This window comes from Bubalus bubalis, chromosome 13 (genome assembly GCF_019923935.1).
Source record: "Bubalus bubalis isolate 160015118507 breed Murrah chromosome 13, NDDB_SH_1, whole genome shotgun sequence".
NCBI lineage: Eukaryota > Metazoa > Chordata > Mammalia > Artiodactyla > Bovidae > Bubalus > Bubalus bubalis.
Window position 1 is genome coordinate 3,231,709 of NC_059169.1, and position 25,693 is coordinate 3,257,401.

A 25,693-nucleotide genomic window follows, 5' to 3' on the forward strand; every position below is an offset into this window, starting at 1 on the left:
TATTAATTCAGATTTTATGGTTCCAATGTTTCCACAAATTATAGTTCTTAAGATAATATATTAGAGTTCCCTCTGGTTTTATTATTTTACTATGCTTAATTTCTTGTTAACAGTAACTTAGGTATTAATTTTTTCCTGTAACTATTTTACACAGAGGGCTTCCCTGGTAGCTCAGTAGTATAGAACTCAACTACCAAGGAAGGGATGCAAGCTTGATCCCTGGGTCAGGAAGATATCCTGGAAAAGGAAATGGCAACCCACTCCAGTATTCTTGCCGACATAATCCCATGGACAGAAGAGCCTACAGTTCATGGGGTCGCAAGAGATATGCCTTAGCAATTTAATAATTTTACACAGAAGGCTTTATAACTTTGTAAATATTTTCTTGCTGTTTCTTTACTTTTAAATCAACATAGGGCTTAAATCCACCTGCATTCCAATTTAGGAATTCTCCGCCAACACCTGCTGGGTAAACTTGGAAAAATCGCTCACTCTTTCCCTTCACACCCATGGAGGGTACTGGGAGGGGCAGGTGGGTATGCTGAAAAGGACAGACAGTCCCTTGTCCCTTGATGTACATACAGCTTCACAGAGGAGACGGCCATTCAAAGAAGAGCTTCACATGAGCAGAGAATAATAAAATGGGAGGTGAAAGTGGTCTGGGACAGCCTTCTATAAGATTTGACACCTTGACTGACTCTCAGCTCCTTCATGTGTAAAATAAGAGATTAGACTGGGTGATTTCTTAGGTCCTTCCCAGCTAGGAGATTCTTTGTCACTCATTCTATATCACCAAAAAAAAAAAAAAAAACAACAACTCATAACTTCTAGTTTGACTATCAAGCCCACACAAAACCATGAAAAGAACTGCTTTAGTCTTCTTATTACTGCTGTTATTGTACAGAATGAACTGACAGTCTTCTAAGATCCACAGTTCCTCTTTGAAAGCTTTGGAGCCAAGAATGTTACTAATTTCTCCAGACTGGACAGGTTAGAATTATAAATAGCTCAAGGGACAGTTCTTCCACTAAATGAGTTACACTCTCCCTGCCCCCTACGGCCTCCCACCCACAAAAAAAAAAAAAAAGAAAGAAAAAAGAAAACTTGTTTTCCAGAGATTTTTATTTTTAAATGTAATTAATGGGTCATGGGTCTCTACTCTTTGTATGTGTATGCCTGCTTTAGATCAATTCAGCCAGTAATTTTAGAGACAATCAAGATAAATTAACTTATATTCGATTCTTTGAAGCCTTCTACATTTAAACCTAAAGTTGGAGAGTTTCTCTCACACTGGAACTTTGGAAAGTAGACTATAAACCAAACAAAAACATCATATAAAAGAATACACAAAAACTGAGAAACTTTATAGTATTGTAAGGGCAACCAAAATTTTAAGTGTGTATTCTTAACAAGATGTGATACTAAAAGTCAACCAACTTAAAAGGATAAGCCAATTGATTATTCTATCCTGTGAGTTTTGGAAATAAGTGACTTCACTACTATATCTATCCAGCTAGCTATAAGACAATAATAAATTTTATAACACAATCTCATTAGAAACAGGAGCAAGTTCATTGGGAAAAATTTTCATAACAATCTGAACAATTTGCAAGGAAATCACTTGATTTCCATGTAGGTAATTTTAATATATATATATATAACAATTTTACAAAAATTTTGCCTTTTTTCATCTTTACTGAGAGATTTGGGACCCTAACCTATATTCACTGAAGAAAGCTATTTTTTTCCTTGAATATTTCATACAGTTAAAAGAAAACCTCTCATATTTAAAAGCAATTCTATCTCGCACTTCTCCACCAAAAAACAACAAAAAATACGAAACACCACACCAGAAAATGATTGTCTTGTCATTACCTTCCTTGTCATCATGGTGGATAATGGCATCCTGTATCATGTCAGCAAGATTAAAGTGAACCTTCTGGTTCTTCCCATGCTTCAGCTTCTTCAGGAGCCCCTCCTGCTTCTGAAAAGCTTTCTCTCGCTCATAGTACGCTTTGACTTGCTCACAGCGCATGCGTTTCACCAGCCGCTGCCGTTGGCCCAGGGGGAGGGACTCCAGCAAGCACTGGTCAATTTCCATTTCATGGGATCGGAAAACGTTACATAGCTGAAAGCAACCTGAAAGAAACAGTGCAAAAGTCAGTAGACCTATCGCTACAGCCAAGACAGCAGCGCTGCAAGCATCTCCCATCTTTCAAGCTGGAAGCCCATTCATTCCTCTTTGTGTTCAACAACTAATACAAACCCTTTCAGAGATTCCTGGAAAAGCAAAGCAAGTGGAGTCTTACTCAAGACTGCAAGAGGGACTTCCCTGGTGGTCCAGTGGTTAGGACTCCGTGCTTCCACTGCATGGGGCACGGGTTGATCCCTGGAACTAAGATTCCACAGGCTGTGGGTCATGGCCAAAAATAAACAAAAATAAAAATTAATGGGGAGGGAGGAGGGAGGAGGGTTCAGGATGGGGAACACATGTATACCTGTGGCGGATTCATTTTGATATTTGGCAAAACTAATACAATTATGTAAAGTTTAAAAATAAAATTAGAAATTGTTTATCTTTAAAAAAAATTTCATGATGAACAAAAAAATCAAAGCTAAAAAAAAGACTGCATAGTAGTAAAATAGATGACATAATGAGATATCAGTTCAGTTCAGTTGCTCAGTCATGTCCAACTCTTTGCGACCCCATGGACTGCAGCACACCAGGCCTCCCTGTCCATCACCAACTCCTGGAGTTTACCCAAACTTAGGTCCATTGAGCCGGTGATGCCATCCAACCATCTCATCCTCTGTTGTCCCCTTCTCCTCCTACCCTCAATCTTTCCCAGCATCAGGGTCTTTTCAAATGAGATACAGATATGTAGTTTTGCTCAACATAATTACTAACAATCCATCCTTTCATGTTTCTTTAAATCCCTACCAAAGTCTTAAATATTTTACCACAGCATTAAGCTCCTTTGTCATTGAATAATGCCAACTAAATCTTACACGATAAATTTTGGCAGAAAGCCTCCAGGTCTTTGCAAACACCCTTATAAAACTGTTCTAATGACTCTGCTGAGCTAATGTAATAGAACATATGGTGGTGGTGGTTTAGTGCTAAGTCATATACGACCCTTGCGACCCCATGGACTGTAGCCCACCAGGCTCCTCTGTTCATGGGATTCTCCAGGCAAGAATACTGGAGTGGGCTGCCATTTCCTTCTCCAAATAGAACTTATCAATCAGTTCAGACAGTTTAGTCACTCAGTCGTGTCTGACTCTTTATGAGAGTCAAATAGAACATACGCAAGCTAGCAATTGTCTGTATGACACAGTGAGCATTTTCCACCAATTTATTGCTGACCCCTTTTCCTTGTCACTAGTGACGTTCATTTCTAGAAGACCTAATGAAGGTTAAGTATAAAGAGTGTGCAATGGAAGACAGATTTTTCTCTTGGCAACTCAAAATCATGGATGGAACTGTTGCTGTCAAATCTTTATCTTATTAATATAATGATTAGCAAAAGTGAGTTCTCTGCTGTGGACCTGAACTTCACCCCTTTCTATTTCCTATAAACATGACCCAGAACACCTATAATGGATTATACAAACATGTGTCAAAGTCTCTGTCTTATTAATATAGTGATTAGCAAGATGAGTTCTCTGTCCTGGACCTGAAAACCATCCCTATCTCTTTCCTATAAACACCACCCAAAACACCTGTAATGGATTGTACAAATTTGTATTGAAACCAGACAAAAGCTTGTGGGGTTCTCCTAGGTTAAAAAAAGCCTTCACTGATCCCCGGTTTCTTGTTTGTAGGAAAAAGGTTTCAGCCTCCTAAACCTGCCTTGAGTTCAAAAGGGCAGATTCAAACAGCCACAAATTAGAGGAGTGACGGAAACGCAGAAGCAAAGGAGGGGCGGTGCAGACGGCAGTGCAAGGATGGGGCAGGGACCTGGCAAGCTGCGCATCTCCTGAAGGGCGCAGAGAGCACTTTGACACAGATCTCTGAGTTCTTCTGTAGGAACTAAGGCCCTCTTCAAGAGGGACGATGGTAACTTCAGGCTGAGCACAGGCAAGCGGACCCCAGACTGGCATGACTGAGACTGCCAAACACTATCCTGTTACCTCCCCACGAACTGATCAGAGGAAGGTCATGTACCCTGCAGACGTCCCTGCCAATTTTGTCTATAAAAACTATTCCCTGAAATGCATCAGTGAGTTCAGGTCTTGTGAGCACAAGCTACCCATTCTCCTTGCTTGGCCCTGCAGCTGGGAGCTTGTTTGGGCTTACTGCTCCTCAGGCACACACACTTGGGTTTGACACTGCATATCTACCACGACATTAAAATTTTACTATTGGCAGAAAATAAATGTTAGACCGCTGAAAATTCTCAAATGTGGCTCGCAAATACAGGTTCAGATCATTGTTTATAGGTTCCTCTCTTAAGATATTTATGATGTAACTCTCAGGAAAGTCAAAGTCACTGCATGCACAAAAATGTGGCTGATCATAAGTCACGTCTGGGAAGATCATACCATAAAGGTTTACTTCATCTTTGAAAAGATACAGTATTCCTCTGACAGTAAGGAAAACTGTGACAAAGCTATTTTCATTTTAATTTCATGTGACACTCTGAAGAACTTTATTCTCACATGCACCAGGCATAACCATCCCTGCTGTGCAGGAAAAGAAAGCCAAGTTGAAAGAGGCTGTGACTTGTCCAAGGCTAAAGAGATGATATTATGACAGAGTCAGAAATGCTCCATAGAGGCTCAAGACAGAAACAAAATAAAAGACAGAGATTCCTGAAAGCCAGATTTTATGTGTATTATTATACATGTACACATATGCACAAGGGAGAGAAGCAGAGATGGGGAGCTGTGTTTTAGTTGTTTGTTAGAGATGACAAAAGAACCATACGTTTTAATAAAATGCTTCATAAGTCTTTGCAAGAGTGATGTTAGAAGCATCAAATAGCTACACACAAAACATTCCCTTTCCAATGACCCAAACCCAAAGGGACACCAGGGGTTCTGAAATTATGACAAATGGCTCTCCAGTATGTCTGTCTGATAAAAGCCACGATCACGGCCATAGACAGATTGCCTGTGAGGGCTCATGAATAATGGACAGGAGCTATCCTCTGCCTTCAAACCTGTTTAGAGGACATCGCCAGGTTTGATTTATTAACTTGGATGCTCAGGACACTCTGACTTCCTGTGACTCTGCCAGTTTGTCAGTAGGTGCCCAGGGAATCTGGGAAAGCCACGGAAAAACCTAAAGAAGTAAAACAAATGACATCGCAGAGCGCCCTGCGCTTATCAGCATGCAGGCCAAGGGGGAGGTTAATCTAATAAACTCACAGTCCTCTGGTTTTTCACTCTTAAAGAAGGGTCTCATGGTGAAATTTTCAATTAACTTTTGAGGAATCTGTGGATACAGCTGGTGATTCATTGAATACTCTCCACTGTCAAAAAAGGAGCAGAGAGGGTTATTCCTAAATGAATTATTCCCTTATGATTTGGAAAAGCAGAAGCCAGGGCTGTCAAATTTCAAATCCATACGTGTACCAAATATTGCTCTTTTAACACTCTGTTGTTCAATAATCCCCCATGCTTTGATTTTAAATGGTCTAAAGTTTGATTTATTTTATATTGCTGAAAATATACTGGGCACTGCAACTTTCTTTTTAGCTAATTATGGGTGGATCCATTTTGTCATGTGTATGCGCTCCATGAATCTGTAAGATAGACACTAAAAATAGAGTTATGGGAAGCATAGCTGTGAGGCAGTTTACTGAAAATCTATGTAACTTTGTCACCAGGGCACTCAGAATAACAGTAGCTAATTCTTCAGGTGATAATCGGAAGGGCCAATGCAGAGGACAGGAGTCTGAACTGGCCCAGACTGGTTTTCTCCTGGGACGGGAGTCCTGAGCAGGCACTGGTCTCCGGTGGTGTGATGGGGTTGACAGGGTAGTCTGCCCACCTACTGAATCTGGATCTCTTGCCTGATAAATATCCCAGTTCTTTCCCCACTATTTTGACTCTGTTTGCCTAGAAAAAAACACACGTGAACCACCGAAGCTTCAACTTTCTACAGACCTCTTTCAATAATACAGGAGTTCATTGGTATGACAAAGACACAAGCTGTATTAAAACAAGGCGTATTTTCATTCTCATACAAACTGACTACCTGAAACAAGCTTTGTCTTCCCTTAGACAAGTGAGTGGACTTCATTTGCCAGGAGGTGGGGAGGGTGGGGGAGGAGATTCCTATACATATATATATATGGCGACCCTCTAATTCTAGATAAAAATGTACAGACAGCCACAGCCAGAAGTCCCTCCTCAGCAAATGTGCATCTCCATATGACAAAAACTGAGAGCCAGCAGACAAAATACGTAAAGGGAAAAAGCCAAGATCTATATTCAGAAATAAATGTGCAACATCTATTAAAAAATTAGTAGCCCCATGCTTGGGCTTTGGCGGGCACCATACAATGTGCTGATTTCAGGACTTTATACTGTAGCAAACCAAAAATACAAACAGTAAGCTAAAGGAACTAGGAAACTGAACTCCTAAAGTTATTCTACTGTACAACTACCAGAAATGCTTTCATCTCAGTTAGAATCAAAGTCTTCATGTGGTCATGGCACACTCAATGTGGGAGATTTTTATGCTTATCTCTCCATGACTGCTGGGCTTCCCTGGTGGCTCAGATGGTAAAGAATCCACCTGCAATGCAGGAGACTCAGGTTCAATCCCTGGGTTGGGAAGATCCCCTGGAGGAGGAAATGGCAACCCACTCCAGTATTCTTGCCTGGAGAATCCCATGGACAGAGGAACCTGGCATACTATAATCCATTGGTTTATCAAGAGTCAGACATGGGTGGGGGGTGGTCCCAAGATGGTGGAGGAATAGGACGGGGAGACCACTTTCTCCACCACAAATTCATCAAAAGATCATTTGAATGCTGACCAACCTGTACACAACAACTTCTGAAGTGTGGTGGAGGACACCAGGCACCCAGAAAGGCACCCCATTCTCTTCAAAAGGAGGTAGGACGAAATATAAAAGACAAAACGAGAGACAAAAGAGTTAGGGATGGAGACCCGTCCTGGCGGGGGGGAGTCGTGAAGGAGGAAAAGTTTCCAAACAGCAGGAGACACTGTCACCAGCAGGTCTGTGGGGAGTTTTGGAATCTCAGAGGGCAACATAACGGGGGAGAAAAACCCCACAGAATATGCACCTAACTGCAACTGCCAGCAGAGAAGTAGCCCAGACCCTCACATCCGCCACCAGCAAGCAGGGGCTGGACAGGGAGGTGCGGGTTGCATGCTTAGGGTCAGGACCAGGCCAGAATGCCCTGAAGACAATCTGAGGGAGCTAACGTGAGATAGCAACCCAAACTGTCGGATAGCCAGGGAGACAAAGGGAAAAAAAAAAGAGGGAACTTTCCCATGAAAAGCTCTAACTTAAAGCACAGCCGGGCCCACTCACAGAACAAAGGATTGAGCGAAAACCAAAGGAGATCTAGCCAGCTGTGGACTGGTCCTCCCCCAACTGGTGGCAGAGAGGCAGGCGGGTGACAGCCAGAGTTGGAAGGCAAGGGGCAATCTGGGCACTAGAGACAGCATCCCCCACCAAACTGTGAGCAGGCTCCCAGTTGCTAACCATGTCTTCCTGGGATACTGGCTGGCTGACATCTGCCAGGAGGGTCGCAGCCTGACATCTGCTCCCCAGAGGAGACACATGGCACACCTGAGATGGTACTCTTGCAGCGCACCCGGGAGCGGCCAGGACCAGGGAGGTGATAAGACCCACGGCCCACCTGGGACAGTGTGCTCACCAAGCACCTGGTTGTCTGAGCTGCTCGGACCTGGGAAGGGCACAAACTCATGCAAACAACTGAGTCTGTGCCTTTGTGGAGTCCTCCAGAGCCTGAACCTGAGAAGCTTAGACCTGGGAAGTGCATGAAACCCGGGGCCTGCTTTGGACAGATCCCCTTCAGAGCAACCTGGCGCCTGAGCGGTGTAGACACGGAAAGCACACACTGCCGTGAGCTGGGGTAAACCCAGTGTGGTCCATACACTGCGAGCACTCCCACACATGAGTGATATTTGTTTGCAGTGTTCCTCCCTCCCCACAGCACAACTGAACAAGTGACCACCTTCGCCCCCTTGTGTCAGGGTGGAAATTAGACACTGAGGGGCTTGCAAACAGAGGAAGCCAAAATAAACAAAGAAGAGGGAACCGCTCTGGAAGTGACAGGTGCTACAGATTAAAACCCTGTAGTTAGCACTGATTAAGCTTTGGAAGGGGCCCATAGACCTTGAGAAATATAAGCTGGAACAAGGAACTATCTGAAACTGAACTGACCCCACTGCCCTCAACAGCTCCAGAGAAATTCCTAGATATATTTTTACTATTATCATTTTTTCATTTTTTAAAATTTTTACATTCTTTATTACTCCTTTAATTTTCATTTTTATAACCTACTATTACCTTGCAAAAAAAAAGACCGTATTTTTAAAGCAAATCTCATATATATATTTTTTTAATTTTTGTGATTGATTTTGTTTTGTATTTTTAATATTGTATTTTTGAGAGTCTAACTTCTACTCCAGATTTTTAATCTTTGCTTTTTGGTATTTGTTATCAATTTTGTACCTTTAAGAATCTAATCTTCAGTACCCATTTTCACTTAGGGGTGTGATGACTGGCTTGATTGCTCTCTCCCCTTTGACTCTCCCTTCTCTTCTCTGGGTCACCTCTATCTCCTCCCTCCCCCTTCTCTTCTCTGCTTAACTCTGTGAGCATCTCTGCATGTTCTGGGCTGTGGAGAAAACTTAGGGAACTGATTACTGGATAGAAAGGTCTCTTGCCTTTGACTCCCCCTCTTCTCCACCTGGTCACCTCTATCTCCCTCCTCCCTATTTTCTTCTCTATGTAACTACAGGAACCTCTCTGGGGGATCCAGCCTGTGGAGAGCACATAGGGAATTGATTACTGGCTAGATTGCTCTTTCCCCTTTTGATTCCCCTTCTTCTCCTCCTGGTCACCTCTATCTCCCTCCTCCTTCTTCTCTGAAACTCTCTGGGTGTCCCTCACTGTGGAGAATCTCTTCACCATTAACCTAGATGTTTTATCAACTGAGCTATATGGATGAAGTCTTGAGGCTACTGTAAGAATAAGACTGAAAGTCAGAGGCAGGAGGCTTAAATCCAAAACTTGAGAACACCAGAAAACTCCTGACTCCAGAGAACATTATCTGACAAGAGCTCATCCAAAAGCCTCCATGCCTACACTGAAACCAAGTTCCACCCAAGAGACAACAAGTTCCAGAACAAGACATACCACGCTAATTCTCCAGTAACACAGGAACACACCCCTGAGCATTAAAATACAGGCTGCTCAAAGTCACACCAAACCCATAGACACCCCAAAACTCACTACTGGACACTTCATTGCATTCCAGAGAGACAAGATCCAGCTCCACCCATCAGAACACAGACGCAAGCTGTCCTAACCAGGAAACCTTGACAAGCCACTAGTCCAACCCTACCCACAGGGAGCAGCCTCAATAAAGAGGAACCACAAACTTCCAGCCTACCCCAAAGGCCACCCCAAATATAGAAATATAAACAAAATGAAAGGCAGAGAAATATTCAGCAGGTAAAGGAGTATGATAAATGCCCACCAAACCAAACAAAAGAGGAGGAGATAGGGAGTCTACCTGAAAAAGAATTCAGAATAATGATAGTAAAGATGATCCAAAATCTTGAAACAAAATGGAGTTACAGATAAATAGACTAGAGACAAGGATCGAGAAGATGCAAGAAATGTTTTACATGGAAGTAGAAGAAATAAAAAAGAGTCAATCAATAATGAGTACTATAATAACTGAGATCCAGAGCACTCTGGAGGGAACCAACAGTAGAATAACTGAGGCAGAAGATAGGATAAGTGAGGTGGAAGACAGAATGATGGAAATAAATGAAGCAGGGAGGAAAAAAGAAAAAAGGAATTAAAAGAAATGAGGACAACCTCAGAGACCTCTGGGACAATGTTAAATGCCCCAACATTCTAATCATAGGAGTCCCAGAAGAAGAAGACAAAAGAAAGGCCATGAGAAAATACTTGAAGAGATAATAGTTGAAATGGATTAAAGATCTAAATGTAAGACCAGAAACTATAAAAACTCCTAGAGGAAAACATAGGCAAAACACTCTGTGACATAAATCATAGCAGGATCCTCTATGACCCACCCCCCACAGTAATGGAAATAAAAGCAAAAATAAACAAATGGAACATAATTAAACTTAAAAGCTTTTGCACAATGAAGGAAACTATAAGCAAGGTGTAAAGACAGCCTTCAGAATGGGAGAAAATAATAGTAAATGAAGCAACTGACAAAGAATTAATCTCAAAAATATACAAGCAGCTCGTGTAGCTCAATACCAAAAAACTAAATGACCCAACCAAAAAATAGGCCAAAGAACTAAACAGACATTTCTCCAAAGAAGACATACAGATGGCTAACAAACACATGAAAAGATGCTCAGCATCACTCATCAGAGAGATACAAATCAAAACCTCAATGAGGTACCATTTCATGCTGGTCAGAATAGCTGCTATCAAAAAGTCTACAAGCAATAAATGCTGGAGAGGGTGCAGAGAAAAGGGAACTCTCTTACACTGTTGGTGGGAATGCAAACTAGTACAGCCACTATGGAAAACTGTGTAGAGATTCCTTAAAAAACTGGAAATAGAACTGCCATATGACCCAGCAATCCCACTGCTGGGCATATACACCAAGGAAACCAGAATTGAAAGAGATATGTGTACCCCAATGTTCAACGCAGCACTGTTTAAAATAGCTAGGACATGGAACTAACCTAAATGCCCATTGGCAGACAAATGGATAAGAAAGCTGTGGTACAAATACAGAACGGAATATTACTCAACTATTAAAGAGAATGCATTTGAATCAGTTCTAATGAGGTGGATGAAACTGGAGCCTTTTATACAGAGTGAAGTAAGTCAGAAAGAAAAACACCAATACAGTATATTAACGCATATATATGGAATTCTGAAAGATGGTAATGATGACCCTATATGTGAGACAGCAAGAGACACAGATGTAAAGAACAGACTTTTGGGCTCTGTGGGAGAAGGCGAGGGTGGGATGATTTGAGAGAATAGCGTTGAAATATGTATATTGTCATATGTGAAACAGATCACCAGTCCAGGTTTGATGCATGAGACAGGGCACTCAGGGCCAGTGCACTGGGAGGACCCTGAGGGATGGGATGGGGAGGGAGGTGGGAGGTGGGTTCAGGATGGGGAACACATGTAAACTCATGGCTGATTAATGTCAATGTATGCCAAAATCCACTACAATGCTGTAAAGCAATTAGCCTCCAATTAAAATAAATTAATTAATAAAAAGAAAAAGAGTTAGGCACAACTGAGCAACTAACACTTTTACTTTCTTTCTCCATGACTGCCAGATTAAACAGGGAAAAAAAATTAGTAAGGGCATAGATAATTTGATCTAAGGGACATCAATAGAAACATGCTCTCAATTTTCAGGGAAAAATCTTTTTCTAAGAACTCATGGATGATTTACAAAATTGACTATGTCTTAGGCCAAAAAGCAAAGCAAATTTCAACAAATATGGAAGAAGTGACATTAGACATTTTCTTAACCCAGTTGAGAATTAGATTTCAACTACAGAAACAAAGCTAAACCTCCCAGTATATTCAAAAACTTGCTAAGTTGCCAATACCACCAAGAGGTGGAAACAATCAAAATGTCCACGGACAAATGAACAGATGAACCAAAGACATATATATATATGGAGTACGTATAAGTAAATTCCATATAATGGAATATTATTCAGTCTTTTTTAAAAGAGAAATACTATCATAAGCTGTAAAATGGATCGACTTTGAGAACACTATGTTAAATGCAATAAGCCAGTCACCAAAAGATAAATACCATGTGGTTCCAGGTATATGAGGTGTCTAAAATGGTCAAGTTCACAGAGACAGACAGTGAAACCAAGCAGAACCTCGCAGGGCCTTCCATTGGACAGACCCCTCCCTTGGTGTCACTCAGCTCTTGCTTAGAGAGAAGCCGTAGTGTCCTATGCCTTCTCTGAGGTCCACAGAATAAGTTTCATCAGTTAAGTGAGGAAATGTGAAAACAAAGGCAGACAGTCAAGCAAGACAAAATAACAAGAAGACCTGAGCCACATCCTGTGAGCTGTTTTGCGGACACTAAAACCACCCACCAGTTGAGTTAATTGCATGCTGACCAATAGCACGTAGACCACAGACCAGCTGGATCGAAAAGGTTATTGATGTTAAGTCCTGAAATGCCACCTGATATCTCACCACCAATGATCAGAAGGCTGTCCGTGAGCTGATCACACACCTTGCAACCCTCTGCCTCATCTTCCTTTAAAAAATTCTTCCCTGAAAGTCTTGGGTCTTCTGAGGATGAGCTGACCCTTCTCCTTGCTTGGCACTGGCAATGGCTTTAGAATCAGTTCTAGGTTTGAGAACCAGTTCCTTCACTGGCTCAGATGGTGAAGAATCTGCCTGCAATGCAAGAGATCTGGGTTTGATCCCTGGGTCGGGAAGATCCCCTGGAGTTATGGCAACCCACTGCAGTACACTTGCCTGGGAAATCCCATGGACAGAGAAGTCTGGAGGGCTACAGTCCATGGGGTTGTAAAGAGCCGGGCAGGACTGAGCGACTTTCCCTCTCCTTTTGCTTCACCACAACCTGGTAACAGGAGGCACATTACAGCACATTGGGTGGGGGACCCAGGTCAGGAGCTCAGGCTCAGGAGCAGAAGTAGGATGGTGGTTACCAGGGCTTAGGGGAAGAGGGAGACAGGGAGTTGTTTAACCAGTATAGAGAACCATTTTTATTTTAATTTTTGACATATATACACTACTGATGTGTGTGTGTGTGTGCACACTCAGTCACTCAGTTCTGTACGGCTCTTTGCAACGCCATGACTGTAGCCCTCCAGGCTCCTCTGTCCATGGGATTTCCCAGGCAGAAATACTGGAGTGGACTGCCATTTCCTCCTCCAGCGGGTCTTCCCAACCAAGGGATGGATTATATTTCTCTTGCACTGGCAGATGCATTCTTTACCACTGAGCCACCTGGGAAGCCCACACACTACTGATACTATGTATAAAATAAATAGCTAATGAGAACTTACTGGATAGCACAGGGAACTCTACTCAATGCTCTGTGGTGACCTACAAGTGAAGGAAATCCAAAAGGAGGGGATACATGTAAACATATAGCTGATTCACTTTGCTCTACAGTAGAAACTAACATTGTAAAGCAACTCTATTCGAATTGAAGATTTTAAAAAGAATCAGATTTTAAAGATGAAACATTTTGGAGATCTGTGGCCCAGGAATGTGAACATGATTCCACTACTGGACAGGACATTTTAAATTGCTTAAGGGAGTAAATCATCAGCTCAGTGGACATGAGTTTGAGCAAACTCCAGGAGATGGAGAAGGACAAGGAAGCCTGGCATGCTGCAGCCCATGAGGTTGCAAAGAGTCAGACACAGCTGAGTGACTGAATAACAACAAAGGTAGTAAATCCTATTTTATATATTTAATCATAATAAAAGAAGCAGAAAAAAGAGAATAAGATGACACAAAGGGATGGATCACAGGAGATTTAAAAACATACATAGATTAAGTATTTTTTGAAAAATGCAGTTGCAAGCTTATTCTTTATTCCACTTTATACTAATGTTTTCTATGGACTCCAGGAAGGTAGTTGTCTGGGAACAAAATTAACATGCTTACACATGGGTGTTACATGTACACACACACACACACATTTTATCTATGCACCCAACAACTCTCCAAGCAGAAATTTCATCCTCAGAATCAGTTGTTACAACATGCTTCCAGAGATATTTTTACTGCATATACAATGACAGTGAAACAAAGGAACAGTGAGGATTTTCAAAGACGAGTATAATCAATTTCAACATACTCCCCCAGAGTATTAAAAAACACCCCTTTAAAGCCTTTTAAAAGTGCTAGATTTTAGCATCCTAGTAATCAAGCTGTAGGTCCGTATCCCTATTTGCAGAGCAAAAAATAGTAAAGAGAAATTATATTTGGGGAAGATATGCCAAGCCCAAAAATATCTCAGGATTTAGGTCGACAATGCCTGTCTCGTGTAACCCTGCACTGAAACACTTCTCTGAAAAATGAAGAAATAAGCTTAAATAAAATAATTCTTCTCAAGAAAATCAACAATATTTGCAAATTTATGTACCAAGAACTGATTTCTTGGGTTTCCCTCCCATTACTAGGGCATGCTTTTCTAATGAGAGAACGTAAAAAAAAAAAAAAAGTTTTCTTTTTAAATGAAAATGGGAATGAAACAAATACAAATGACATAAAAATGACTGTGCACTCTTGAGTGCACATTTATTTTTTACACATCCATCTATACTTTTCTTTTTACTTATAATCTTTGTGTTACCACATTTCTCCAGTAATGAGTGATTTGATTATGATAAACAACTTTTCAGTGGAAACAGATCCACAGTGATAATTCTTTCCAGGATTTGTTCCAGGGTGACAGTAAAACTGAAGATCATCACCCTGAGGTGATGATGTTCCTGGTTTATTACCGAAGTGGATCCACACTTTACCAAATCTACGGTTAACAGAGGGTGCCATGTGATGAATGCTCTGTCCCATGTCATCAACAGCTCCACAGTCGCACCCATGTGTTGGTGCCCTGCACACTGACTTATCCTGATACACAGAGCGCTGAATGACCAGGCTCCATTTCGGAGAGAAGCTGGCTACATTCAGGATCTTCAGAGCCTGCTGACTGACTCCCACCCAGATGTCAACTAGGAAAGTGCAAGTTGCTCAACCGTGTCCGACTCTTTGTGACCCTGTGGACTATACAGTCTGTGGAATTCTCCAGGCCAGAATACTGTATCTTGTCATATGCACATTCAGTGAGAACTTCTCTGAGGCAGTCTAGCTTCTTTAATATCAGAATTGCTTGCTGATGGCTGGAATGTTCTGCCATATTGCGGAAATGATGCCCTCTTTTCTTGAACGTCCCTGCCTTTCTAAACACCATGATTCCACCACTGCTTATCTCTAGGACTTTGAACTAAAATTGGTACCCTGTCCTTTCAAGGGACGGCAATGCCATGACATTAAGACAGTCTCAGACAGGGTTGAATTGCTGGGTAGCTCAAAGAGAGGTATTCTCTTTGGACTTACAAGCAACACAATACATTTAGATCCTCTACTCCCAAATATATGTTTTTGGACCCTCAAACCTTAAACAGTTTTCTTCCCTGAACCCATATCTACACATTTCATCCTTAGTCAAAATCTTCACTTCTAGTTGGAAGAAACTCAGCTAGCTCTATTCCTGCCAGACAATGTATTTATTAGACAAATTCCCAGGTGTTCAGATAGTCTCAGAATGGGATTCGTGCCAATTTCAACACATTAGTCCCCTCCTAAGGCAACAGAACCCGTGACTGGCGCAGGGCCCTCACCAGTGAGTCATGAAGCTTCCTGGATGCCTTGAGTCTGGGTTCTGAAACAACAGGGTAAGATGAACATTGTGCATTTCAAGCTCAAGGTCAATGAGTGAATGTCATGTGTGCTTTATTAATGTTAACAGTTCCTTTTTAATTTTCTTTTTTAATTCAGAAGTTTGTGTATGCATCCATACAACATAATATCATGGCTGCATGTAATTTTTTTAATGTTACCGTTTCCCTGAGTCTTACAAAATTTTCTATTTAAAATGTTACTTTAATGCATAATATTTTATATTTGACATAATTTTTATATAAAGTATTTTCAGTCCTGAAATGTGAATTTCACATTTAATGTTTAATTTTGGCTTTAATAGAGTTTCTGGTTCCTGCCCCCACCCCATTCTTTGTAAAGGGAAAACTTTAGGGAAAATTCAGGTGCTAACATTTTTATTATCCTTTGTAGGATAATAAATTTTCTAGGTTATAGTTTGTGTCTTTTGTGATTTTGTTGTTTGTTTAGTCACTAAGTCATGTCCAACTCTTTCCAACCACATGGACTGTAGCCCACCAGGCTCCTCTGTCCATGGGATTCTCCAGGCAAGAATCCTGGAGTGAGTTATCATTTCCTTTTCCCAGGCATCTTCCCAGCTACTGCTGCTCTCAACATTAATTTGTAAGACACATTCAGATGAAAGAAATTTTCAAGGTCAATTTCAAACCCAATGTCAGAACAAATAATACAATTCACAGGGAAATCTCCCAGTGTCCAAAATAAGAACTGCTCTTGTCCAAAGTCTTAGTTACCAAATTAAACAACCTTGGCTTTGGTCACTCGCCACTCCATCCTGTTGGTCAGACTTTTCAAAAATAGTCATCTCAAAACTAACACAAATAGGGGTATAATTACTAAAAGTAGTCAAAATCTATATGCCCAGCATCAAAGGGCTCCACCCTACTCAAGGAAGATTACCACTCATTTGTGCCTCATATGAAGAAACCAACCTTCTACATATCTTCCAACTTTACTCCTGTGTTCCTGCTACTTCGTTATATGGAAGCTGAAACTATCATTAACAACCTAGGGTTGTCCGTCATATCTTCTATAGCACCCTCCTCCTGGCCATCACTTCTCCTAACTCACTGCTTGTGGTCCTAGTGGGGAATTAAAAATGCTGTCCAATTCAACTGCCCACAGAATTGGAAACATAACTAGGTTGAGTCCACCACCATGGCCAGTACACTGAGGACCAGTGACTGGTTCTGGTGTGGGGATGTGGGCCTTGAGGGACAATTCATGATGCTTTCATGAGATTTGCTATATGGACACTGGGAGATTAAAAAAAGACCCGGTCTTGTTGTTATAATATCAATTCACTAGGAAAGAGGTATGTGTCTCATATCTTCTAAGACAGAGAAAGAAGCAGAGAAGAAAAAGAGATAGAGATAGAGAGAGTGCATAATATCAACTACATCTCCAGATCCCAGGTCCAGCAGTGCCTGAAGCCAATTGAAGTTAGAATTTCCAGGTATTTGGACCATTTTCCCCAGGGCATAATGGTAAAGAATCCGCCTGAAGAACCCGCCTGCAATGCAAGAGACACAGGAGATGTGGGTTCAATCCTGATCTAGAGATGGCATGGCAACCCACTCCAGGATTTTTGCGGAGAATCCCCAGGACAGAGGAGCCTGGTGGGCTACAGTCCATGGTGTCTCAAAAGAGTTGGATATGGCTGAAGCTACTGAGCACATGGACTATTTCCCAGACATGAAAGCTAATATTCCCTTTTGTGCTTAATTCATTATGAGTTGGTTTTATACCAATGGCAAACAGGCAACTCATAAAACAAACTAGTCCAAGAGGATATTTTCTTCCTTCCTCCTAAACAATACATTCTTATTACCATCTACTTCCTTTCTCTTCTGCCATGACTGTGCATCTTATTCCCACAGAAGAGGAAGGGTTTAACTTTTATGTCATAGTGAATATTTATTATAGATTATTTATTTTACAATAATATGTTTACAAATTTCAGAAAATTTGCATGGTGTATGTTTCAGATGTGCTGGGTTTAAGATGGAGAACAAAAATTCCTTTTGTCTGCCAATTCTCAAAAGCAAGAAAAAATAAAATGAACAGAGAACGCCCCTCTTCTTTCTAATTTATTCTTTCCCTTCATGGAACCAACATTTTTTCTTCATGTAGACTTGGGATCACAAACTCAGGATTCAGGAAATTCATGCAGCCCCGGTACGTGCATGTGTGCTAAGCACTTCAGTTGTGTCTGACTCTTTGCAACCCCATGGGCTGCCAGGCTCTTCTGTCCATAGGGATTCTCCAGGCAAGCATACTGGAGTGGGTTGCCATGCCCTTCTCCAGGGGATCTTCCCAACCCAGGGATCGAACCCGAGTGTCTCATGTCTTCTGCATTGGCAGGAGGGTTGTTTACCACTGGCAACACCTGGGAAGCCATAGTCCTGGTACACAGGTCACAGTCAGCCTGAATTTTGGGTAGAGTGGGAATGAGGCTGTGAGTGAGTCCTTGGAAAACACTCTTAAGAAGGGCTTCCCTTCTCCTCCTGAATCTCCACCTCCCTGTGTCCTGTTCAGTCTGAACTAGGGAGCGTAGGTCTCTGATTCTAACTTTCTCCATGGCTCCAGCTTCATGTGGTTGGTATAGATCAAGGTGGGAGCAGGAAAGGATGGAGAGAGGATAAAGGGTGAGACAGGGAGTGTTGGGTTCTGCTGTCATTTGGGGCCAAATCTAGTCCTTTCAGCTGCTTCCACCAGCTATCATCCTCCTCTATTCCTGTCCAGAGGTCTGTCTTCTCCTTTGTTACTTGGTTTGCCTGTTTTGCAGAAAAGCCAGAGGTCTTTTCCCCATAATTATTGTGGGTAAATGAAACAGTGCTCCATATTCTGGGGTAGGTTTGATGGAGAACATGGTGTCAGGAGATCTAACCAGAGGTGGGCAAGACCGAAATCACTGAATGTCAAGAAAGCGTGAAGAAAGTGCATCCATACCAAAGCTTACAAGGTTAAGAGGCCACTGCAACAAAGGAGATTGTTGTGGATACTGGGAAAATAAAGAGAAAATTTGTGAAAACACAGCTTTGTCACAGAATATTAATGACAGTCATTAGGTGAACTGATAACCATTGATGATGCATTTTCATTTATCAAACATTATAGCATCATTAATATGTGTCCAATATTATTGATGTAAGTTTGGCTTTACCACTGAATCAGGATTGTTGTAGGATCAGTCTTCTGCTGCCTGAGGGACTTCAGATCTAGCTTAGATCTGATGCAAGTAAGCCCTGACCCTGAGTAAGGGAAGTATGAAGCTCCCCAGGGGGCGCTAGTGGTAAAGAACCCGCCGGCCAATGAGGAGATGTACGAGACGTGGGTTCGATCTCTGAGACCAGTGATGAGTGCGGAGATGGATGAACGCATGATGGATAAATGAGTTTAGTCCTCATGGTGTAAACTCAGCCCCACAAAGCTAACCTAACGAGTAAAGTTCTTCAGATAAAGAATAATGAACTAGAAATTTAGGAGACGATTCAATCTCCAAATGGCTTTCTCCCTTCAATGATGCTCCACAGGATTGAATTTTACAAGCTTACAATGTGAGGCACCAAGAGTCATACCTTTATCAATCTCGTATTTTTTCTCAGCCCACTTCCTGAGTGTTTCCTCTTTTTCCACCTGCATGAAGAACGGCCAATTGATTTCCATAAAACCAGTCATTAATTTGTATCTGTCTCTCCTGTCACTCCTCATTCCTAGTACATAAATAATTCAAGCTTCCTTCATCTTTGCTTATTCAAAAGACCCCGAAGCTTTTGCCTTTTATTTGTCCTTTCCTCGACCACATCCTATGAGCAAAAGACCCTTCTAAGCTGAACTAAGCAAAACCAGAGGCAGTTTTAGAATGCACCATTGATTCATGCAATGCCATGATTTCCCTTCTGCATTTTATCATTGTGCTTTAAGGTATACGGATGCTCCCAATGGCCTTTTTTAAGCAAAACTATCTGTAGAGATAACATTTATTGAACTGTCTATAGTGACATGTGCATAGTGTTCTGAGGATAGAAGTCGATTTAAAACCCAACAGTTTAAGAACCATTTAAATGAGCTCTGCAGTTGTAGATGGCTTCTCCTTAGAAAGGAAAACAGAATTCCACTGTGATTTGGAACAGAAGTTTTCAAAGCATGGCACACACAGGGCTATTCTCCTAGAACATCTCCTATAACTAGTACAGGTGCTGCTGCTGCTGCTGCTGAGTCGCTTCAGTCGTGTCTGACTCTGTGCGACCCCATAGACGGCAGCCCACCAGGCTCCTGTCCCTGGGATTCTCCAGGCAAGAACACTGGAGGGGGTTGCCATTTCCTTCTCCAATGCATGAAAGTGAAAAGTGAAAGTGAAGTCGCTCAGTCGTGTCTGACCCTCAGCGACCCCATGGACTGCAGCCCACCAGGCTCCTCCATCCATGGGATTTTCCAGGCAAGAGCACTGGAGTGGGTGCCATTGCCTGTACAGGTGCTATTCTAGCATACATTTATTTATGACAACTGATGAAAACCAAGGTTTCCTTTCTGTCAAAGCTCTTCTAAATCTGCATTGCCCTCGATGTTATTATCATTGTTGCTATCATTAATTTCTTAAGCAATTAAACTACGCTCAACAATATAAAAACACAAAAACAAAACCAGCCCCAACACATAAACTTTAGTGATAAGTATGGAGTCATAGATGGATGTGAGCTTACCAAGATGAGGAAGTATTAATAGATACAGTGAACAAAACTACTCAAACATTTCCTATCTTAAAAGCGAACTTTTCTAAGCTCCACGTCTCTGGCCACCAACTGCCCTTTCTTTTCTTTTCCTTTTAGAAGAGACCGTCTTCTAACTCCCTAAGTCTCCTTTCATTTTGCTTCCCTGAAAAATGTCCTTGTAACTCTGACTGAGCCAAACTAGACCAATATTTTGAGATAAATGGTGAACAAAAGTGTTTGACATTTCAGTGCAATAATGGTATGGAAGCTAAAACGCAGTAATTGGGTAGCAAGACATTGAAGGGACATCTACAGAGAACTTTTTAAGGAAGTATGGAAGTAAGACATTAACTTGGGATATTAACTTGAATAGATAAGAACATCAAAATAAAAAACTGGTATTTACATATAAGTTTGAGAAGTATTAGTAAAACTTTAAACAAAAAAGTTGACTTCTGAGAGCTTAGATTCTCAGAATCAACCTGCGAACCATGCCCATTCTGGTCAAGGGGGTTTGCACCCACTGTTCCTTCTGCTGGGCACACTCTGCCCACAGGTCTTCACACCCTGCCTGCTCACTTTATTCAAACACTCACAGGTCAGTTCTCAAGAGTGGCTGTCCCTTAACCACCTTTTTAAAATAGTTCCTTAAAATTGTTCTGTTCCCAGACCACCCATTAGATCTTTCAGTTCAGTTCAGTTCAGTTGCTCAGTCATGTCCGACTCTTTGCGACCCCATGAACTGCAGCACACCAGGCCTCCCTGTCCATCACCAACTCCCAGAGTCCACCCAAACCCATGTCCATTGAGTCGATGATGCCATCCAACCATCTCATCTTCTGTCATCCCCTTCTCCTCCTGCCCTCAATCTTTCCCAGCATAAGGGTCTTTTCCAATGAGTCAGCTCTTTGCATCAGGTGGCCAAAGTATTGGAGTTTCAACATCAGTCCTTCCAATGAACACCCAGGACTGATCTCTTTTAGGATAGACTGGTTGGATCTCCTTGCAGTCCAAGGGACTCTCAAGAGTCTTCTCCAACACCACAGTTCAAAAGCATCAATTCTTTGGCACTCAGCCTTCTTCACAGTCCAACTCACACATCCATACATGACCACTGGAAAAACCATAGCCTTGACTAGACGGACCTTTGTTGGCAAAGTAATGTCTCTGCTTTTTAATATGATGTCTAGGTTGGTCATAACTTTCCTTCCAAGGAGTAAGCGTCTTTTAATTTCATGGCTGCAATCGCCATCTGCAGTGATTTTGGAACCCAGAAAAATAAAGTCAGCTACTGTTTCCCCATCTATCTGCCATGAGGTGATGGGACCAGATGCCATGATCTTCGTTTTCTGAATGTTGAGCTCCTTCACAGCATTGGCTGATACCAAATATTTTACATCTGTTTCCTTATTTACTCTCTGTCTCACCACTGGTACAGGAATTTCAAAATGTAAGGAGAGCCAGCTAGGTCTATTCTTCTTGTATGCATAGACCTTAGACCAGGGCTTGGAAAACTATAGTAGTTCAATGGTATATCTTGAATGAATAAATATATGAGTTAAGAAATGGATGAGACAGAAGGAAAATGAAGCCAACTAAACCGACCCACTTACTGTAGTTGCCATGGCACACCGTGCCCCTCAGGAGGCACCAGTACGAGCCAGCCACGGAGGGTGCGAAGAGTCCCCTTTCATTCACCAAAGAACCTACAGAAGGGAGGGCATCACGTTAGCATAACAGACGCCAGGTAAGGACACTGGTGTGGAACCCTCAGATATAATGAGAAGCCTTTCATTACACAATGTCAACACTGAGGCAATACATACAGCTATATAATGGATGGGCCATCAGGACACAAGGAGCCTTGACACTCCTAAGAATCTTTATAAAAGTGAAACACATGTCAAAAGTGGAACAACAGACATAGACATAGACTCTAGCAATTGTTCATTTTACACAGTCTTCACAGTCAGTCTTCAACTCTGTTTCTTCACAACTGATGACACAGGAAGAATAGATACAGATAAAAAGTACAGACAGATAGACGGGTAGATAGATGTGTGTCTGCTCAGTCACTTCGGTCGTATCCGACCCTTTGCAACCCCATGAACTGTATGTAGCTCACCAGGCTCCTCTGTCCATGGGATTCTCCATGAAAGAATACTGGAGTGGGTTGCCATGCATTCCTCCAGGGGATCTTCCCAACCCAGGGATCGAACCCACATCTCCTACACCCCCTGCATTACAGGCAGATTCTTTACCTGCTGAGCCATCAGGGAAGCCTTATGGGATAGATAGATAGATATTAGATTTGTATATAGAAAGAGATATCTTACATTAAAGATTTATCTTTAGCAACATATTTAATGGTTTCCATCTTGCTCTTAACTGTATTAGGTTTATGAGTCCTAGATTCATCACTAGATGAGAATTTTAAGCATTTTCTTTATTTTAAAAGATGCTCAATAATGTAATGTTGATAATAAAATATTTCATACATATAAGAAAGATTCATATATTTATCAATGTACTGCTATAAAGGTATCACTTTGGGGGAGTTGTGTTACATATTGAAACTAATTGATTTAGCAGAACTATAGACACGATTGATCTACAGATCTTATCCTAATATATTATTAAATCTAAACTTCTGAGCAACATTTTTAACCTGATCGGGGATTTTCAAAAAGTTAAGATTAGTTGAATAATTTTAATATTGAATGGAAAAGTAAATTTGACAATATCTAAGAAAGGTATGAAAAATAAGAAGGGACACGCTTTATTATATATTGAAATTACTATAAAGACACAGTAAACAAAAGCATAAGGCCCAGAACTAGACAAACAGATCAGCGTAATGAGGGGAAAAGGGATCCTCATCTTACTTCATGCAAGCATATTAATTTTACAAGGACTAGAATTTAAAATATAAAGATTAAAGTTTAGAATAAGATGTAAAAGATCAATCATTAAGCTTCAGGAAAAAAAGGACAACCCAAAGGAATAAATGAAACCAAAATCTGTGAGAGACAAGACAGCCATTGTTTCTATACAATTATTGGAAAACTAGATGCAAACCAATGCCCAAAGCCAAGACAGAACAAAAAAATAGGAAATCTCTCTTCACCACATATCCAGGAAATATGACTATTTCTTAACAGAAAAATTACATAAAGTTGATAAGAAAAAGATAAATCTCAACATAAAACAAAAACAGGTTTGAAGAAATAAGACTAATTAAAAAATGGAGAAAATATCTTCATTATTAGTAAAATAAAAATAGAACCTTGTGAGAAACTATATTCCCACCATGGAGTTGACAACACTCATCTCGAGCTGGCAGAGATGCCAACATTCTCTGCTGGTGGTGGGAATCTTGCTATAGCTACTTGGAAAGAAATCTGGCAGTTTCTACAATACTTAAAGATGCACATGTTATTTGATTCAGCAATACTGCTTTTGTGAATCAATATTCTATAAGCCAAAAATACTAAAATATAATGTTTTCATGCTTAACAAAATGGAAAGAGTGTATAAATAAATGGCTTTGTTGTTGTTCAGTCGCTCAGTCCCATCCAACTCTTTGCAACCCCATGGACTGCAGCATGCCAGGCTTCCCTGTCCTCCACTATGTCGCAGAGTTTGCTCAAACTCATGTCCATTGAGTCAGTGATGCCATCCAAACCCTCTCATCCTCTGTCGTCCCCTTCTCCTTTTGCCCCCAATCTTTCCCAGCATCAGGGTCTTTTCCAATGAGTCGGTTCTTTGCATCAAGTGGCCAAAGTATTGTAGCTTCAGCTTCAGCATCAGTCCTTCCAACGACTATTCAGGGTTCGTTGCCTTTAGGATTGATCTGGTTTGATCTGGTTTGATCTCCTTGCTGTCCAAGGGACTCTCAAGAGTCTCCTTCAGCACCACATTTTGAAAGCATCAGTCAGTATGAAAAGGCAAAAATAAATGGCTTAACAAATGCTGAAGAATGTCACTTAATTATCAAAAAAGGAATGTTTAGATATACCTCCGTTAGCTGGAAAAGATGTCCATATTATTAAGGGAGAAGCGGGGGGATACCTGGGTTAAAGGGACATATCTGAGAAAATATAGATGGTGTTTAAACCACAGGAATGAGTAAGGTCACAAGGGATTTTGCAAAGTGTCAGGACCAAGTTCTAAAGAGAAAAGGCTGACAATGAGGTAGAGGACAAGCTGCCAGGGAATTAGGAGAAATATCCTAAGAAGTGTAAACGAGGAGGCAAAATCCCATGAGAAATTAACTCACACGAGGAAGGACTAAAGTCTGTTTGGTTTAGACACACTAAGGTGGTTTAACCAAAGCTCATTCAGGGGAGTGGTGAATGCACCAACTTGGGGAGTAAAAGAAGCTGACAAGGTTCATAGATCATGTGTTTCAATGTTCCCAACGTGTGACCCTGAAAACAAAGAAACAAGGTGTTGGCCAAAAAGGAACAGGAGGTGGAAGGGAACTGCTGGACTGCATTTAAAGCGATGGGAATGCTGCTGCGGAGAGCGCTTGGTGGCGCAGGAGAGAGGAGCAAGTGAATGAGGGAGGCGACAGGTAGCACCCAAAGCACCTTGGCTTTGGGTACAAGGAGGAACTACTCAAGCTTACACAACAGAAGTGAGCACAGAGAACTCACATGCTGGCCCTCCGCAGATGTCACGGTGGGAGGATGCAGCAGTTACATTGACGGTTTCCACTTTCTCAAGCAGGGAGACCCCGAGGGGTCTCTAGGTCTCAGCCATCGTGACCACTGGGGGAATACAGTCAGAGTGTGGAAGCATGTTCTCTGTCTGAAGTGAAAGTGAGGTTGGTCTGCTTTTCCTCTGACAGCCTCCTTCAATGACCATCCATTACCGGAAGGACAGAGGAGTTGGAACGCTGGATTCGACCAGCGTCAGACCTTTGTCCCTCGAGTGCAACAGAGGGAGGTGAAGACGAGGGAGTGGAGGGGCTTCGGGGTGGACCATGGGTCTGGAGTGGGCAGAGGGCGAGCTGCGAGAGAGGGGCTGGCATGGCAGCAGCATGAGCTGATGGGACTATGCGGGGGAGGTTTTCAAACAGGTGAAGAGCATGCACAGTCAGTGCGAGATCTGGGAAGGCATCTTAGCAGAAGGAGCGGTTACGAGAATGAGTGACAAGAAACAGATAAGGTGACTTTGTGCACTGTAGAGGGCTTCCCAGGTGGCACTAGTGGTAAAGAACTTGACAGTCAATACAGGAGACAGAAGAAACGCGGGTTCCATCCCTGGGTTGGGAAGATCCCCTGGAGAAGGGAATGGCTACCCCACTCC

At 41.8% G+C, this 25,693-nt stretch overlaps 1 protein-coding gene across 2 annotated transcripts in view; it reads right to left on the reverse strand.

The window, feature by feature from the left end:
- Window positions 1-25,693, reverse strand: part of MYO16 (myosin XVI) — a 517,517-nt gene that overhangs the window by 387,857 nt on the left and 103,967 nt on the right. For both annotated transcript variants that reach the window (XM_044927086.2, XM_044927087.2), the window contains exon 2: window positions 1,876-2,139. In XM_044927086.2, the coding sequence (XP_044783021.2) occupies window positions 1,876-2,101 (226 nt within the window). In that variant the 5' untranslated portion in view covers window positions 2,102-2,139. The remainder of the gene's footprint in view (window positions 1-1,875; window positions 2,140-25,693) is intronic.